Source organism: Chlamydotis macqueenii, chromosome 7 (genome assembly GCF_036417535.1).
Source record: "Chlamydotis macqueenii isolate bChlMac1 chromosome 7, bChlMac1.mat, whole genome shotgun sequence".
Taxonomy (NCBI): Eukaryota; Metazoa; Chordata; class Aves; order Otidiformes; family Otididae; genus Chlamydotis; species Chlamydotis macqueenii.
The window spans coordinates 24,375,059-24,394,507 of NC_141562.1; the positions used below are offsets into that span (position 1 = coordinate 24,375,059).

A 19,449-nucleotide genomic window follows, 5' to 3' on the forward strand; every position below is an offset into this window, starting at 1 on the left:
TCACCAGTTAAGATTAAGCAACCCTGTTTCCTTCACCCTTTGGGGCAGGTTGTGTTCCAGCCCTTGCTTTCCTCTGGCCTCCTTTCAATTGCTGTGTGTTTCCTTAGAAGGGCAGTGCCCAGACAGGGATGCAGTTGTTCCAGCTAAAGTTTTTATCAGCCTTGGTGGACTATGAGATTTCTGTTGTTATCTGTCAGGCTATACTCCAGCGTGTGTATCCCACTATTGTGTTTGCAACGGTGTGATATTAACTCCTGTTCTTCCCCAGTCCTTCTCTGCCCTGCCATTCTCTGTGCTGCTGAGTGCTTTCCTGGCAGCAAGAGTGACAGGTTCATGGGGAGAAATTGGAAAGCACTTGCTGACCTGGTCCTCTACCTACTCCTTCAAGTGTGCTGAGCTCTGTTACTCTAGCTACCTCCAGCCGTGGTTAGGAGGGCAGCCTAGCCTGACAGGAGAGGTTTCCCTACACCCGTTGACACAGACAGGGCATCGTTCAGGGAGAAATCACTTTTAATGTTAATATCCCTGTTGCGTTCAGCTCTACAAAAACTACTGACTGGTCTGTACCAGCCCGACGGCTCGGTGCGAGCCTCCCCCGCACAGGCAGCCGTGCACGGAGAGGAGGATGGTTCAATGCGGCGTGGAGTAGCTCTCCCCAGGGAGGGGGCTGCGCTCGGCAGTGAGCTGGGCTCCCTGCCCTGTGCCTAGCAGGGGTTCGGGAGTGCCGGGCTGTGTCGATGGTGTGTGCGCAAGGCGCTGTGAGTGTGCATGGCACTGGGCACGGCACAAACGTGTGCTGGGGCCCTGAGCTGCACGTGGCACCCCCCAAATAGCACATTCTCCTCATGGCGGAGACCATGTCTGTGTGGCACCCAGCACCGAGGGGCTCCAGGCCTTGCTGGGATGGGGATGGTAAATGATGCTAAGGGCAGTTCTGGATTGGGCCGCCCCTCCCTGCTCTGCTTGCAGGGACGCCGTGCCAGACTCTTCACCTTTCCTTTTCCCACCTCTTCCTTGAGACCAGATGCTACCACGGAGCAGCTGGGCAAAGGGCCTTGAACTCCAGCTAGCTGGTCCAGGCCGCCTGGGTGGTTCGGCCCCGCCGGGGGGCACATCCTTTCTCGCCTGGGGATGGGGCTCTGCACAAGTCCTGCAGGGAGGGGCGGCACGAGCAGGCAGGCGGGTGGGCAGGCGGCGAGCGAGTGCAGACCTGCTGCTGTTGAACGCGAGCCTCATGGCAGGAGACCCCCATGCTGCAGACCTGGAAGACACAACCGCAGCCTGGTGCTGGCGGCCAGAGCTTGCCCTCCCTGAGCTGCTGCTGCTTAATCCTGCGGCATGTTTCCTAGCTGGGCCTGGGGATATTGGTGCAGACGCACATTTACAGCTGTGAAAACACGAGTTAAGGTCTCACTCTGTCTCTGACATCCATTCCTGTCCCAAGGATGGTTGGAATCTGCTGCTGCATCCCTTGACCCTGTTCCAGCCCAAAGCAACACGTGTGTCTGCATGGGCTTCAAACGACATCGTTCGGCTTGTGCTGCTTGAAACTTGATTTTACACTATTAAAATTGAGCAACCTCCCATTTGCTGGGGAAGGACAATTGCACCAAGCTGATTCTTACCTCCAGTCTGCATAGGTCTCCAGCATCGTGCTCCGGCCACGCTGCTGCTCAGGTGATTAATGGGGCGAGATTGGAGCTCTCCTCTGGTGTCTTCTCACCCTCTGGCGATGGCCGCTGTTTGCGCCCACCTGCAGCAGCAAGGGTGCCTAGGGCTGGGTGCTGGGGGCCATGGGTGCTCAGGGTGGGGGAGTACGTGGGGTCAGGCCAGAACCAGGCAGCTGGCTCTGCCTCAGATAGCCCTACGTGCAGTTTTGCCCACTGCTGAGGTGCTGGCAGGGAACTGGGCTGCCCCTCTGCTCGACACCAGTCCCAGGACGGGACTGGGGAGGAGCTGACCCAAGCCACAGGGTGCCAGGGCAGAGCTCACCCCTGGGTGCTCCCTCCCTGGGTCAGTCACTCACTGAGGGATCTCAGAAGCCTCCTGCCCAGCGTGTCCTCGGAGCTGCTTGGCGATGAGCTGGTCCCAGCCTCTCTGCCTGGGGACTCTGCCTCCAGGACAGTGCCGCAGCACTCACTGTCTGCAAAAGCCCAGCCTGGCTGCAGCATCCTGGGGCACCGCAGCCCTTGCCACCCCCCAGGGTCATGTGTGTGTCCTGGCCAGACTCACTCTGCCGCTTGCTGTTCTCCTCGCTGTCAGCCAGCTCCTCCTGGATGAAAGGGATGCCTTCCATGCGCAGGAACACTGACTCGCTGGGACTGCGCAGCCCCTCGGAGCGGCTGCCTGCGGGGACACAGGGCAGGCATGGCGGCACGGTGGGCAGGTGCTGTGCTCCAGGGCAGGGTGCAGGGGGATGGACACCTGGTGTAGCAGCAGGTCCCAGTGCCAGGGACCTCGGGGAGCACGAGCATGTGGGGAACAGGGATTTACGTGCCTGCACACTTGCACCTGTGTGCACGTGCAGGTGCAGAACAGCATCCCCAGGTGTGTGTGTGCAAATGCCCATGTGCCCCAGTCCATGTGCAACTGTGTCTCAGCGGTGCCATGTCTGTCATGCCAGTGGGTCCCAGCACAGAGCCCCTCCCCAGGGGACCCACAGCAATGGCCCACGGCAGGGAAGGGATGCTACCAGGTGACTCACACATGATGCTGTTCCTCTCATTCAGGAGGGTGGTGGCATCTTCCTTGGGTGTCTGCGGGGTTCCTCGTGTAGTTGAGGCCTTGGTTGAATCCCTGTCGAAGGCCTCCATGTCAGGGGACTGGGGCGAGCTGTCCATGCGGCTGGCCACCAGCGCGTTGTGATACTGCTGCCGAGTGACCTGGGTACACAGACATGCGCACCCCGCTCAGCAGGTGCTGAGCCACACCGGGACCTCCCAGGGACTTCACAGCAACAAACCCCTGGTCAGCAGGAGTGCGAGACCCCCCCAGTGCCCCCTGGATGCCTACCAGGCTCCTGGGGCACAGTGGGGTGAGAGGGTGCCTGAGCAGGGGTAGCCAGGGTGGGATAGTTCCCGCCAGCCCAGCCTGTACCTTGACAAACTGCACGTCGCAGAGGATGTGCACGGAGTAGTCGGGGGTGTAGATGTTGTTGCTGCTGCTGTGGAGCTGCGTGGTGCTGCCCCCGTAGTCGTTGTGCTCCCGGTTGGGGGACTCGGAGCGGTTGAGCCCGCTGCAGCGTGACGGTGACCTGTTCACTGCGGGAGGGGACGGTAGAGAGGCAAACAGTCACTCTCACTCATGGTGCCGCTTGGGTCCCCAGTGCTGGTGCAGGGTCAGGATGGACCGGTCATCTCCAGAGGCTGTGCCCCACAGACAGCGGGGCTGGCAGGCGTCCTATGGGGGACCTGCAGCAGGGTCCTCCTCGGCGCAAACCAAGGGGACAGGGTGGGCAGGCATCCAAACCTGGCACCGGCAGCAGAGGTGAGGGCTGCTGCCTGCCTGTCACACCGACTGACTGACAGGTCTTCTGCTAACGCAAGCCTTCTGCATGGCGTTCAGCACAAATTCTCCTGGTTGCAGCTGGCAGCCCAGGGGGGTTTGCTTAACCCCCCTCTGGGGCACGCTCCTGTCCACCTCGACTGGGACAGAACAGGAGCAGAGGCTGGCACGGCAAGCTGGCCCATCACTCACATTGACTGATGGCCTCTGACATGCGGAGTGATGGATTTTGTCTGGTCAGTGATTTATTAGGGAACAAAGGCAGCTTGTTCCTTGCACAAGTGACGTCAACATCTTGCTGACTTTGCTCTGCTGCTAAAACGCCCTCCTACTACCTGGATTTCCAGAAAGCAAGGGAAGCAGGACAGCATTCATGCAGGGCTGCGGGTAACCGTCATCAAAAGCAGCAAGTAGCAAGAAAATCCAGCCACTGAGTACAGGAAATTACAAAAACTGCACATCAAAGCAAGCTAAAGCCATCCATGGCTCCTCCTTCTCCCCATCCCATTCTTCAAACTGGGGAGGCTGTGGCAGGGCTGTGAGTGCTCCTCTCCCAGCGCTGCCCGGCATGCAGGGTGGGAGGGGGCTTGGTGCACCATGCACAGGGAGCTGGGAAGAGCCTGGCACATGAGCAGGTCCCTGCCCAAAGCCATGCCCCATTACCTGGAGAGCCAGCCAGGGAGTCCCCTCTGCTGAAGGCGAAGGTACGGGACACTGAGACGGGCACTGCAGAGAGAGGGGGAAGGAAGGAGGGGACAGGGAAGGAAAGGGACAGAGGTGAGGGTGAGGGACAGAGCAAGAAAAGAACGAGAAAAAGAATCGTATGCCAGCAGCCCCAGGCTGGGATCCCACCACTGCCTCTAGCATCACTTCCCACCCCTCTTACACCCTCCTGCTTCTGCCCTGGGGACAGGCACACCAGCAGGGACACAGACTTGGATGCTGTAAATCAACAGACTGCTCTGTGACAAAATAAGGCCCTGGGTCCCAACAGACCCAGGGCGATGCTGAGAAGAGCCACCCACCAGGAGCTGCTCCATGCAGGAACCGCAAGAAGCCAGGACCCCGCATCCAGGCTGCCTGGCCCACTGCTGCAGAGAGGGTGAATCACAGGCCATTCACTTTCCACATCCTATTGCCACGGGTTCCAGCAGCAGGGACAATTTCAAGGGCAGGTGTTCCCGCTCCCTGTGACTCTATGTCTGCAGGGAGCTGCTCTCCTGCCCTCCACAGCATCCCTGGGCCATGCACAGGAGTGCAGGGCTCCACGGGGCAGCATGGAGAGACCAGCACACAGCCTCAGTGATGCACTCATTAACACTTCCCGATGCCTCATCTTTGCCCCCACCGCTGGCAGCGCACACCTCAAAAGCAGCGGGAGATGCAAGCCCGCTGGCTGCCAGCCCCCTCCTCCAGCCACTGCCATGTTTCCCCGAGCTGCCAGCCCTCCTACCCGGGGCACACTGCCTTCCTCCACCCCGCTGTGCCCGCAGTGTGGCTGCAGCGCTCTAGGAACCATCTGCTGCCTATGTGATTCATGGTTTTAAATTGCTTCAAAGGTAAAACCCCCAGGAAATTTGCCCTGCAGCCCCCTCCTTCTGATCTCCCTGCTCCTCCTTCAGTAATCTTGTTCTGCATCCTCCCCTGGATCAAAACCTTCTGCAAATAAAAGCCCAAGCAAAGGCACCAGCACAAAATGCTGCCCAGAACAATCTCGTCCAGCCGGGAGCAAAGGACATGTTGATAACCACCAGCACTCAGCCCCTGCTCCCACCCGACCCTCCCGCAGCGGCGCTGGCCATGTCAGGCCTCTGCCACCGCGCCCCTGCCCTGGCCACCAATGGCAAAGATCACCTGGCAATAAAAAAGTTGCACAACAATGGTTAATTAATAACAAATTGTTAATTGCTCAAGGGTTAACGTCTGAATTTTCTGCTGTGACACGCTACTCACACTCATTTCTGCCCGGCTTTGCCTCAAGGAGGACGCCAGCCCAACAAGGGAAATGCCCTGCTACCTCTGCCTCCCAGCCACCCGCTGGCCAGCGGTGCGGCACCCTGCATGCCACACACCTGCACGTCCCATGGCAGGCAGGGGTGGCTGGATAGCAGAAAACATCTCGTGACACAGCGTCACGTGAGCGCGGGAAGCGACGGAGCCCTGAGCGGCAGCATCCCAGCAGGCAGCACTGCGGACACATGTGGCCACACCAATACGGCTCTCACGGTGGCTCTCACACTGCCTGTCCCCTGTCCCATGGGCAGCACTCACTGCCTGAGCCCCGGTGGGGCCCTGGTGATGGTCATTGTGGGCACAGGGGCATTGGGACACACAGCAACATCCCAAGGGAAATCGGCCGCTTCATTGACTCCTTCTTGTCCAAACTGAGCACACTGCAGACGCACGGGGGAGCAGGAACATGCACAGAGGGTTTAACCCAGCAGTCCATGAGCCAGCCTTTTGCATGGAAGCAAAGCAAGCAGCCAGAAATAGGTGAACCCTAGAGCTGCAAGCAGACTGGGACCCACGGGAGTGACACTCACTTGCCCCAAGGGACCCCCCCTCTTTTCTCCATGACATCCCTCCCTCCACCTCCCTACAGGTTGAACTTCGCAGGTTCTTGTTTTGATTAGGCACCCAGAGCATCCTCGGCTTACTGTCTGCACTGCAGATCCAACTGCAGCATCTGGGGTTTGGGGTTTGGGATGAGGGCTGTGCTGTACGGGGGTGGGCAGCACCTCTGCCTGCTCCCATGCCACCAGGCACTAAACATTTGCAGGGTGATCAGCAAAGAACGGGGCCACTCACCGTCTCCTCTGATCACAGCTCCCTCTTAACTCCTGCAAGCAGGGATCTGCTCATTAACCCATCAGCTCTGCAGGCAGGGAATCGACCAGGACCGGGGCCTCTACTTTTCACTCTGCTGGTTTCCCACACCACCACATGCTCACAGGTAAACTGACCCAGCCTCAGCCTGCCCCAAAATACTCACGGAGGAAGGAGGATCCAGCCAGGCTACCCACTTTCCGCACGTCGTTATCTGAAATGACAGCTGGAGGTGTAGGAATCGCAGAGGAAGGGCTCCTGTCTGCCCCGTGCCCCATAGCAGGGCCACCCCAGCCCACAGCCAGCCCATTCTGCTGGCCACCAGCTGGCTTAGCCCCTGCGGAGGCTGCCGAAGAAAAGGCAGGGCTGGAGGGAGCCCATAGGACCCTTACCTGAGGAGACGACAGCCATGATGGCGGGGACACCGTAGTAGGTGAACGCCCCATTTTCAAACCGCAGCCCTTCCTTGCCAACCTCCACCTCCACTTTCCCCTGGAAGGAGAAGGAAAACTCACTCGGACAGGCACCCCACGCTCCTGTCCACTGACTCACCCAGGGCTGCAGGGACCCCCACCGCCCTACACGAGAAGACAGGCATCTTCACCGGCAGAAGCAGCCCAGAGGAAGGTGGCAAGGAGAGACAGGCCACTCCTTGCCACCCTCCATTTGCTGCTGCCCCAGGCACCTGTAGGATGAGGACGAAGTAGTCGACAGGGCGGTTGCGCTGGTAGAGGTAATGCTCTGCCGCCTTCTTGTTCTTTCGGTCATACTTGAGCTCCTGGATGACGCTGGGGTGTTTCAGGAGCCGCAGCAGGATCTTCTCAGAGAGGTAGGGGGACTTGAAAGGCTCCACTTCTAGAGGGGAGGCAATACACACTTGCTCAGCAGCACCAGGACTGCTGGGAACCTCTCATCCTCTGAGCTGCATGGCCCCCCTTCCTGCAGCCTCGGCACCCCACGGCATGGGGGGGAGCCAAACGCAAGCCCATGATGGTGGAGCAGTGGGATGCCCGGGGTGGGGTTCAGGTAGGTGGAAATTGCTTGCTGCGGGGAAGCTGGACCCAGGAACGGCTCAGGGATGCCCTATGGGGCTGGTGCTGCTGCAGGGAGACGCAGGGCTTGCAAGAGGGCAAGGGTACCTGTTGCCATAAACCGATGGGTAGCCAGGAGGAGCTGCGGGGAGATCTTCACCTTCATCTCGCTGTCTGAGAGCCTGAAGACGGAGAAGTCCTGGGGCTTGCGTCCCCGATGGGGCACCCGCTCCTTCTTCCGATTGTCTGCTGTGGGGCAGAGAGCAGAGCGGTCGCGCACTTGCAGTGGTCACAAAGCCACTGCAGCTGCAGGGCCCCATACCACATGCGCACGTATGGAGAGAGGCACGTCTCACTGCACCCCATAGCAGGGCTGCTGTGGAGCAGCAGCTGGAGCCGTGGGGCACACAAGATGTGCCGTGGGCCACAGCCTTGCGAGCAGCTCCCTCAGAGGTGAAACACACTTCTCTCTCGGGAACAAGTCCTGGGTTGCCCTGGCTGGATGCATCACCCAGAGCTGGGAAGGAGCTTGGGAACCACCCATGGGCACCTCATGCCCAGCACACTTGTCCCTGGGTCAGGCCCTGCCCGGCCACCAGCTGCTGATGCTGGTGCTTCTCTGTCTCAAAGATTCAAGACTCTCTGACATCTGACCAGCATTTCTCCATCATTCTTGTCTTTCCACCATGACTGTGAATTGCTCTGGGAAGGACCATAATTTGCTCTGGCCTGTTTCCTACCCACATGTCTGTCTGTCTGTCTGTGCGGGCTCCCACCCTGGCTCCTGCAACTGCAGTAGCTGCTCTGGGACACTAACTGTACAGATCCGTCTCATCCAGGATCTCGGACTTGATGATCTCCTCAATGACATCCTCCAGGGTGACAATGCCCATCACCTCGTAGAACGGGTCTCCTTCCCCTTCGTTGTTCACTCGCTGCACGATGGCCAGGTGGGACTTTCCTGCGGAAGAGAGCAGAGCAGCAGTGAGACCCCCACCCCTGGTGAGAGGGGCGCCCAGCACAGTGGGATGGGAGATGGACAGGGCTTGGTGGGAGGCACAGATCGCAGCCAAACCTCAGAAGCAGCCACTATCACCCAAACCCATCCCAACCACACTAACCCAAGGACGAGGGCTGGATACACAGCCCAGCCTGACAGGGCTGCTGCTCCCCAGGCTGATTTCTAGGTGTCACAGACTCTGCCTGGCTCTTTTTCGGGGCTGCTTGCTTTCTCTACCCAGGCAATCTGCTGCGAGTCCCTCTGTTCAGCTCTTTGACAGCGTCCTATGCAGGAATGAAGTGTACACTATACCAGCTGCTTCTGGCTTGCCCTCAGCTTCAGTGGCATCAGACAACTCTACCAGAGCAAGGAGACGGCGTCCTCCAACACAAAGCGTGAGCGTGTCCTTGGGCTCTGCTGATTTCCCTCATCCTCCTGATGTTTTCTCATTCTGTTGTTAATTATCTCTCCTATCAAATTGCCAGGAACAGCTCCCCCACATCTTTCTATCCATCACTGTCTGAATGGATCCTAAATCTTTTCTTAAAATATGGGCAAAGCCTCCAGCTCCTCGGAACAGCAGCTGGTTTTAAAGCAGAAATGCATGTGTTTGTTTGCAGCTTTCAGCCCAGCTCCCGCAGAACTCTTGGGTGAACCATCTGGACACAGAAGCTGAACATTTTTCAAGCCATCGACTTGCACATGAACATCTTCTCCAGACCCTGCCCCTGCCAGCACCCCTTCTCTGTTACCTTAAACAAGGAGACTGGGACCAGCACCTTCAGCTGCAACGGTGGTGACCCCTGCCTGGAAGCTGCAATGTTTCTCAAGCACAGCTTCAGCTTCCTCGCTTGTCCCCAGTAAGCTGGCAGCTCTGCTGACACATTCTCGGGCTTCTTGCTTTTGGCATACTTGAAACACCGCTATTTGTTTTTGCATGTCCCACACTCTGTAAGCTGTTTTGACTTTTTCAACTTCTTCCTTCCTTTACTGTCTGCTCTGATTTATGCTCTTGCTCAGCAGATTGACCAGAACCCACCTTCCAAGCCACAGACTTCTCGGTTTCTAGCTCCCATGTATTCTTGGATTTGCCAACAGCATTGGTTTTCTTACTGACCCTGTGGCTCCCACGCTGCTCAGCAGCACCCATAGGTTCTGAACCCCTAGTTTTACTTAAAATGTTAAAAGTGTCCTTTATCGGCACCACAGCCAAGAACTTCCCCTCCGTTTGCTCTCTTGCCCTGGGGTCTTGCTTTGCGATGCCTGCACAGATCCAGCTGTACTGTGGGCACTGCAGGGACCTCCAGAAACCTGCAAACACCTTATGTTCCCCACAGGCTCAGAGCTGAGCTCCTTGAGCAGCAATGGCCACCCAAAAAGGGAGGCAGGTCCCTTCCACTATGCAGCTGCCTCTGCATCTACTTCTCCCACAAAACCTCCCCGACGAACCCGGCTCCAGGCGCAGGGATGCGAACAGCCTTTAAGTATAAAGATGCAACAGGGGTGGGCTCCTGCCTGCTGGTCCACGCAGCAGGGACAGGGATGAGCACATCTAGAGCAGCCCGGCAACCCCACCAAACATGTCTTGCTGGGGATCACGCGACCTTCGAATAACCCTGCCCTGGATCTGAGAGGAGCAAATGCTGTTTCTCAGCCATAGATCAGTGCTATACATTTCTCACAGCAAAGCTTGGGCATTTTCCACAGTATAAATTCCCTCCTCCTCATACCAAGCTTTTATTGCAAGATTTCAGAGAGCAGCTCGCTGCCTCCCACGCCTACAGAATTAGAAACGAGAACATAACTTTGCAGCAAAGTAGCACTGAGGTGCACTTTAAAAAAACAAATCAACAGCCCTGGGGCACTGGAAATTCAGCGTGTTCCTTGGACCGGCCAGCTTCACCCCTTTTATACACACGTTTGTGCATCTTCCCTGTTCAGTGGGTAATAAAGCAACAAGACTTGAAACTTAAAAAGAAAAAAGCAGCAGAGTTGGCCACAAGACAGCAGCAACAGCTACGTTTCATCTTAGCAAAGTCCAACTTTTGAAAATGTCTCCTTTGCCAAACCCCGCTCCCAAACACTGGGGCCATCTGGTCTCCTCCAAGTCCTCAGATGAGTGAGGAGAGGGGAGAAGTTATTTCTTTTGGCTGAAAGCTTGTTGTTAATGACATTTACATGCAACCCAAAACCACCAACCCCTTACAAAAAGCTTAGGTGCTACTTAAAGGCAGTCAGAGAGTAATGGAGGCAATTCTTTTTTTTTTGGCTAAGCACCTCCATCGATGCTGTAATTTACTCTAGAGCAGCCTCAGAGAAATGTGACTCCAGCTCCACGTTCACGTAGCAGCAAATGAGATTATTTAGAAATAACCCAGCACTGTTAACCTGGGAGGAGACCCACGGTTTCATTGAGCTGGGGGCAGAGCCAGGACTGTTAGAACACTCAAGAGTTCTTTATTTTCACAGAAAATAAACACTTGTAGCCACGCTATAAACCCCCAGGTTTAGGTTTCCAGGCTAACACCCACGTTACAGACAGAGCAGGTACCCAGCGATGGAAAATTGCTGTAATTCATCCGCTTGCTCCTGGCCCACACCCAGCGAGCTGCTCCCAGCCCCTGCCCGGCCAGCTGGTACTTGCATCCCAAAACACCCCAAAGCCCACTCACAGCCTCACCAAACTGGTGCAAGTGACTGCTGCTCCCAGCTGGCCCTCACTGGGAAAGGGCTGACTTATCCCAGTTTCCCACCTGAGGGACAGGAGATCGTCAGCAAAGTCCTGCCCCCCAACCTGGCCGGGTTCTGCATCTCCTCCCGTCAGTTTTTTAACAAATCTTAGAAATTTGGCACCAGGGGCTTGCAGCTGCTCTGGTTGTGGCTTGTTCCTTCATGGGTTGGGGGTGCTGCCAAGCCTGGCTGTACCCCCTTTCCCAGCCCTGGGAGATGCTACACTTGCGCAGAGGAAAAGCAGCGGCTTTTGGAGCAGGTACGAGGGCAGGAGCTGGGTGTGAAATGGAAGCAATGTCCACGGGAGGGTGGCACAGGGACAGACCTGGGGACATCTGAGGGGCGACGTTCCCTTCTCCAGCTGTTACCCTGCAGGTCTGCCCCAGTGGGAGTATAATGGAGAGAGACAAACCACTTAAACAAACCCCTAGACTTGATCTAAACCAGCTTTAAGATCTGTAAAACTGATTCCAAAAACTGCGCTGTTGTAACTGCTGCCTGACAGCTGAAATGAAATGAATTATAGGGGCGAGCCGCTTCCCTGCTAGCAAGCTGTCACATGTGAATTTTACAGGGCTATGGCTGCTGCGGGAAAGCACAGTGAAACACTGGAGAATCAAAGCCCTGGTTTGGCAAATGCTAGAACAAATGGGCAATTAACTTCCCTTGTGCGAATCGCTCCACCGGCCTCCGCAGGGCTGCGCTCGCGCAGGAAGCCTATAGGTGATTAAGTGTCTGCTCAGCATGGGATACAACTGTACTCAATTCTTTACGAGCTACATGAAATCTGTTCTTTTCAAACAACAGCTTCAGTGGAAAGTTAATGCCTCAAAATGCTAAATTACAGAGCTAATATAAACAGCTGAAGGCTTCCGGATGGAGCAAGCAACTGAACGGATAGCGAAAGCTTTCATGCCGGTTTTTTAGGAGCCTTGTTTTTCATAGGTACCCAAATGACCTTGGGCTCATAGATCCACCTCAAAGTGTCCTCTCTGATGGAGGAACAGGGTCTGAACACACGGAAATGCCTTTACTTGTGGGAAAGAAAGCGCTGTTGGCTGCAAATACAGCCCAGACTACTTCCTTATCATTTTTTTTTTATGTAGGTGCTTTGCCAGAAGAATGTTAAAGATGCTTTTGTCTCTTATTCCATGGGATGAGCATTCTGAGCATGAAATTTATTTCCATGAATTTTACGGTAAGATCTAAAGCTGTTACTAGGAGATCAAAGGTAAAGGCAGAAGCCATGAGCCATTTACAGCTACAAAATGGAAGGCAAAAAAAATAAAATAATAGTTGGTAAATAAGATTGATTCATGAGACAACCAAACCATGATGTAACTGAAATCCATTTTCTGTGAGCTTTTCATCAGAGCTCTTCTCCGGGCCAGTGGGCTGCCAGCATTTGTGCCCCCTTGCAGGCCTGTATCCGAAGGGACTAGGGACCCTGACTTGAACCTCTTGAACTAGAAATGTGTGTGGAGTGTGCTCCTGTGTTACGACGACTTCTGTAGAAGTCTAACAGAAGCTGCGGAGTATTTTGAAAAGCAAAGACAGACCCCAGAGCAGAACTGTCCTCTGCAGGACAGGCTGTTTTCCTTGCTAAGCCAAGAAGTTTGTTTTTGGAGAGTTCACTTTTAGTAACTTTCAAAAGATGCCAAACCACAGAAGGCTAATTTGAGTCGCACCCCAGCCTCTGCCTGACTGCAGGAAAACAAAGAGAAGAGCAAATTTTCAATGTTCCTCTGACAGAGGAAGGTTATTTGCTGAAAGGTGCCATGGCTATATATGGACTCGCCAAAAAATGAGTCAACAAAATCCATAAATGATCAGAGCAATGGGATAAGACTATGACTCCCCAAAGGCGTCTACAGAACAAGACCTCTGGGAAGAGCTCCCCATGAGGAATTATACCACAGGAATTCAGCTGCAACATGCATCGCTTTGGTATCTTCTAGGGATGGAGGAAAAACAGACCGCATCACCCACAGCATTTCACACTGAATAAATGCATAAACCTTTCCTCCTACCTCCATATTCCCAAGGTAAAGTTTATCCTACTGAGACCTCATCTGCCCCTCTACATCGCTTTAGCTTGCTAATTATGGTGCGGTTATTTCTCTGCGTATTGGATAATGCCTCCTGGGAGCCTAGAATAAAGCCAGGTACTCTGAGATGCACCACTGCAAACTGCCAAGAAATTGTCGCCAATTTTTTTCACTCCTTTAGCAGTTTCACCTTATTTCAGGTTGCAAGGGGCAAAGTCACCGCATTGGTCTGCATTTTCTTATTTCTAGAGAAGCAAGGACACAGATTTCACGTAGTGTCCTCCACTTGGCACTCCTGTGTAAGTGCTGCACAGCTATGCATGCCTTCTTAATGACCTTGTCTAGCTTGCCTGAAAAGATGGCAAACTGGGTGTCCAGGCTTCATTACTGGATTTCATTTCACTGAGTTTTGATGAGGAAATAAAGTAAAAAAATCACCTTCCAGTACAGGCAATTCCCTCCTTCAGCTGGATCTGCCTCACACTGCTGTAATGTTGTTTTTCAGTACAGTGTTAGCGGCTGCCCGCCTCTCTCGGGCTGGGTGTTGAAGCCCAAGCAATCTGCTCGCAGGCCAGCTCATGCCCTGCTGCTGTTTGTAGCCTTCTCTGGGTTTCTCCCAGTTCCCATTAGCACCTCCAATTTAACCACCTTTCTCCAGCAATGAGTGCCAAAAGAGACACCGAATGGCACCAGCAGCAGCAGGATTATGAAGAGCAGATGTGAAGAGTTTCACCAGTTCTGTACTACTGTTTTCATAGGGCTTATATCTCCTGGCAAGCTGCTGCCAGAGAAGTGCCCGTCCCCAGGTCCGTCGAGGGTAATCCCATCCACGCAGGGTCCTGCTGGGGGAGAGGGGATTCTCAGCTCATATACAGATTAAATTTAGGGCAAAGATCAACGCATCTTAACGGAACTGAGCTCTAATGAAGTTACAGGCAAGCACGCCTAGAAACCAACAAAGGATAACTTCCCTTCAAACCCTGCTGGAAAAGACCAGAGAGGGGAAAAAAACCGATCAGCTTCATAGCCAGGATAGCACAATGAGAGAAAAGAAACAGGTAAACAAGGATAATACAGCGTGGTATCGGTGAGTAGGAGGAGACAGAAAAAGGAAAGTGCTGCCGGAGGTGCGAGCAAGAGTCCCAAAGTGCTGCATTTAATCATCCCCTGACATTTTCAGTAAGAAAGAACAAATGTTTGTGTACTGTGGCAAAGAGCTCTGGCAGTAAAATCGTGTTACATGTTATGCAAAAAAAATGATATTATGAGTATAGTGGATGTGGCAGAACATTAATCATTAGTGAAATAGATCAGAAGTATACATTGCTATTGAGGAAAGAAAGCTATGAAACGTGATGAGTATTTTGTATAAACACTGTAAAAAACAAAATAGCTGAAGGATACAAAAAACTGTTTGAGTTAGTCACAGGAGAAGGAAAAGAAAGCTAGCAAGGTTTCTCTAGAGGATTGCCAGGGACCTAAGGACCAAGAGGTGGTGTGGTTATCATTGCCGATTCTTACTGGAGGCTTTAATTTCCTAGAAAGAGCCTGGGCCTTATCCGTGGGAGGATTTGCTGTCCTGAGGGCACGCTGGATGTGTGAAGTGATGAATGCCTTCATTAAGCACTCGATGAACCAACAAACAATCAACCTACTCCCTAATTAGTGGAGGTGTCACACAAGACCCAGCCACAGAAAGCAACCTTGATTGGATCAAACAAGATACTTCACCATAATTCAAATGGACACAGAAAAGGAGACAGTGATGAAGATTCTTAATTAAAAACAAGAAATCTTTATTTTAGAAATTAAACAGTCAAGTGAACAGGGATGAAATGATAGCGGATGGGGCTGAAGGCATCTGGGAGCAAACATCTGTCGCAGTGCGGGAGCCGGCACGGGAACCTGTACTTGCAACTGGGAAAAGAGAATTTAGGAGGGGTTCAGAGCAGGGCTGGGGGGTGGCTACCTACAAACACAGGGTGCTGGGGGTGACCAAATGCCTGCAAATAAGGAAAAGATAAATTGGAAGAGAACAGCAACACCTGGGGAGAAGAACATTTGTGGAAAGACCTGAACATCAAGCTGTGTTAGATGCTAAGACCAAAAGCCAGGCTTTTCAGCCATGTAATTTAAAAAACAGAAAGAGAAATGAGGTGGGAACAGAAACACGTTTTAGGGAGAGCTCTACGCAGGGACTGTAGACAAATGCCCCAGAAGGCCATGATGGCAAACAGATGTAAGGGAGGAAGAGCCTGAAGCAAAACGCCAAGAGTTTAATGGAGCAAAGCTGGAGAAGGCTGGATAAGCTTCCTTTGAGATGAGGACGAGCATGTGAAAGTGCAGGGCAGGTAGCAAGGCTTGTTAACACACCTGACAGCTCAGGGAATGACGCACACAAAACATCTCTGTTCACGCAGGGCAGAGAGGAGGACAGGCAAAGGGCAGCAGGCTAAGGAACTGCAAGCCCTTTTCTAGAGGGCTACTGATCCAAAGGGTACCAGGCTGCAGAACAAATTTGGGGGGAGAAGTAGTGGAATACATCAATCGGATAAAGTGCAGGGGAGGCTGAACAAAGGAAGCTGTGCCAAAGTTATCTGACATCTTTGGTAACACCTGACTCTGAAAACAAGGGAGAGGTAGCAGAGACCTCAGGTGAACTTCAGTAACGTTGTAGTATTGTGTGGGAAGCCACGGTTAAGAAGGAACTGTGAAGTACATAAGGGATTAGGAAGAGGAGAGACAACTGTTTATGTTACAAGAGGCATGGGGGGGGGGAACTACTGCAGCTCATCAAGGCTGAACCCAGAGAGCAATCTTAACGCTTTTGCTAACAGTCTCGGTATAAAAACCAGGAATTTGCTGATGTGCACCAAACTGGGAGCCTCCGCTGGAGGGGCAGAGAGGGTAGGTGGTGTGTGTCATGCAGAACTCCTCTCCTGCGATCCCCGGAGGCAGTGGGGACACCGTTGTGCCTCTCCAGGGAGGACGCTGACCGGCATGTATCTGACAATCGCTTTCCTGGCGTGCCAGAAACATCCTATCCTCCCTTCCTCCCGGCTCTAAAAAGGAGTACGGAGATGACTCACAGAGCAGCTTTCTCTGTATCAGGGATGGACCAGGTTGGCCCTTCTGACATGATCAGCTCTCCTTGCGGCAGAGCGGCCCCAGGCAGGCCAGGAGCCCAGCGCTGTCCTCTCGCATTACATAATGCAGGATGTCACCACTGCAGCCATTTCTAAAAGCCTAACTCACCACAGCGTGGCATGAGGTACCGAAGAACACACAGCAAAACACAATTCCCACTGGGGGGAAAAAACCACATGCTGTGTGTATTCTCAAGATACGGTTAATGAAACACAGTTCTCAGCATCTCTGGGACTGCTGGCAGCTGCTGCATTATGAATACTGTCACAGCTGCAAATATAAAAGTGCAGCTCTTTCTAAGGGTTTAGGCTTTTTTTTCCTTCCTTTAAAGCACTCACACAGAAACACTTCCTAGACCTGCTTCTCACTGCTAAGCTGAAACCGCGAGAGCTCAGTAACGAGATGCGATTTCCTGCCATGAACTCCCCTGCTCAGAACAGAGTGGCGAATGCCACCTTGCCTGGTCAGGGGTGTGAGGTAGGCACCATGCCCGTGCTGGCAGGCCCCCGCAGAGACAACAGCCCTGTAGGACAGGCTCAGCTGCTGAGCCACCATCCTCTGAGGCCGAAGGCTCTTACAGTCTCCATAACATCACAGGCATCACCAGCACTGCAGGCCCATCGATCCGCCTGGGCGCTGTCCCACCAGGCGCCACACCAGCACATGCAGAGCCCAACTCCCCCCAGCATCCCCGGTACCTGCCGGGTCCTGCCAGGAGACCACGCAGGGTGGGCCGTTGGGGGGCTGCTCACCAAGGAACCTTTGAGGGTGAAGAGGGGGTGCAGGGAGAGCCCGGGGGGTGGTGGCCCAGTGGCCTCACCCTTCTTGAACTCCTCGAGCAGCGTGTCGAGGCGCGTGTCGTTGAAGACGCAGTGGAGCGGGCGGCGGTAGAAGCGGGTGACAGTCTGCAGGGGGGTGCAGTCGTCGGGGTCGACAAAGGCCAGGTCCTTGACAAAGAGCAGATCCACGATGTTGTCACGCCGGTCGCCCTCATAGACGGGGATGCGGGTGTAGCCGGAGCGGAGGATCTCAGAGACGGTGGCGAAGTCCAGCACGGCGTCAGCGCGGAGCATGAAGCAGTTGGCCAGCGGTGTCAGCACGTCCTCCACCACTTTGGTGCGCAACTCCAGCGCTCCCTGCACCATAGCCAACTCCTCCCGCACCAGGTCGCCGTGGGGGCCGGCAGCCCGCAGCGTCTCCAGCAGTCGCTCCCGCGTGGAGAAGACGCTGAGCTCCTGCCGCAGGGCCCAGTCCAGCAGCCGGCTGAGCGGGTAGCAGAGCGGGAAGGCGGCCAGCATCAGCAGCCGGGTGAGGCAGAGGGTGCGGGAGGCGATGGCCAGCCCGTGCCGCGAGCAGACCGAGTAGGGCAGCACCTCGCCCAGCAGGAAGACGGCGGCGGCGCAGAGCAGCACCGGCAGCCAGGGTGCTCCCCGCGGCCCGCCGGCCGCCGCCGCCCCCCCGGCCCCGCCGGGCAGCGAGGCGCAGAGCCAACCGGCCAGCGCCGCGTTGGCCCCCGCCTGCCCCAGCAGCAGCGTGCACAGAAGGTAGGTCCCGCCGCCGCCCCGCACCGCCTGCACCCGCCGCGCCTGCTCCCGCTCGGCGGCCGAGCCGCTGTTGCGCAGGACGCGCAGCTCCAGCGGGTCCAGCGAGAGCAGGGAGAGGCGCAGCCCGCTGAACAGCGCCGACAGCCCCAGCAGCAGCAGGGCGCCCAGCGCCCGCAGCCAGCCCGCCTCGGGCAGCGGCAGCAGCCAGGCGCCCAGCGCCGGGGCGGCCGGCCGGACCCGCAGCAGGAAGCCGCCCGCCGCCCCGTGATGGGCCCAGGCCCGCCCGTCCCAGGCGCACAGCGAGAAAATCCGCCCGCCCGGCGCCGCCGCCCCCGCCTCGCCTTTGCGCGGCTCCCGCACCCGCACCTCGGCCAGCGCCGAGCCCGCCGCCCCCCCCGAGCGCAGCGGCCCCACCACCTCCACGTCCGAGGCCCAGGCGCTGCGCTCCCGGCACCGCTCCGCCGGGCCCCGCGCCACCTTGCCCGACCCCCCCGCCGCCGCCGGAGCCGCCTCCTCGATGAAGACCAGCCGCGGCTCCCGCTCCCCCGCCGGCCCGCGGCTGCCGTTGCCCTCGGGCGGCGGTTGGAAGTAGACGCGCAGGAGAAAGCGGCTCCCCTCCGCCGCCTGCACCGCGCCGCCCTCCAGGGACACCCGGCCCGGCGCCGTGTCCTCGGGCCGCAGCCCCAGCAGCCAGGCGGCCCCGGCCGGTGGCCGCGGCGACAGCGAGAAGAAGAGCAGCAGCACAGCGCCCCGGCTCCGGCCCCAGCCGCCGCCTCGCCCCGCGCCCGCCGCCGCCATGCCGGCACCGCAGCGCCCGCCCGCCCGCCGCACCGGGACTGCGGCGGGGAGCCGGCACGGCGCGGCGCGGCACACGTGGGTCGGGGGGGGGCGGGCAGCCGCCGCGCCACGTGCGACCGGCAGCCGACCCGCGGCGCCCCGGCGGGAGGGGCCGGCGGAGCGGGGGCTGCCGGGGCGCCTACGCGGGGGACGAGGTTGGGGAGGGGGGGTGTCGCCTTCCGCTCCCGCACGACCCATGCGGGAGCGTCTCCTCTGCGGGAGGCTCCGCGCGCTCTCCCCGCAGGGAGCCCATCCCCGGGGATTCGGGGCCGCCGCCGGCAGCAGAAGAGGGCGGCGGGCCCCGAGCAGCGAGTGCTGCCCTGGCCACCCGCGCTCGCTCCCGGTGTCACCCCGGGTGCGCTGCCGGCGCCGGCTGCGCGCTATTTGCGGGGGTTGCGCTGTCCGGGTTTGCCGAAGGGCTTCTGCCAGCAGTCCCTGGGGTTTGCCGGCAGCCTCCCTCCGCTCTCTGCCGAAGCCTAGCTCTTCAGCTTTTCAGTTCAAATTCATCCCCCCTTTTCCCGTGGGAGTGATATTTATTTTTTTTTTTAATGGGGGGCAGCTGGTCGTTAGTTTGCAGTCTTGCTAGGAAACAAATGTACCACGCTGTAAGTAACTTTTATTCTTATGTCTAGACCTGATGGAGAATGTGATACGTAACTGGGGTCTCTCAGCTTCAGAAGTTTGTGCTGAATACGGCACTTACGGACCGTTGAAACTTTTGAGCTTTCCCTGGACCAGCGTCCAGGACAGCCTTGAAATGTGGCTGGAGAACTGGAAAAGAT

The 19,449-nt window shown here is 56.3% G+C and overlaps 1 protein-coding gene across 1 annotated transcript; it reads right to left on the reverse strand.

Annotated features, from left to right (window-relative positions):
* Positions 1-492: 492 nt before the first annotated feature.
* Positions 493-18,628, reverse strand: CNNM1 (cyclin and CBS domain divalent metal cation transport mediator 1). The gene is given in 13 exon segments (XM_086752359.1): positions 493-1,261; positions 1,626-1,753; positions 2,027-2,221; positions 2,224-2,346; positions 2,705-2,882; positions 3,097-3,260; positions 4,168-4,230; positions 6,497-6,544; positions 6,723-6,822; positions 7,016-7,185; positions 7,470-7,610; positions 8,179-8,322; positions 17,107-18,628. Coding segments are annotated over 12 exon segments (2,928 nt in total). The 3' UTR covers positions 493-1,261; positions 1,626-1,673.
* Positions 18,629-19,449: the final 821 nt, after the last annotated feature.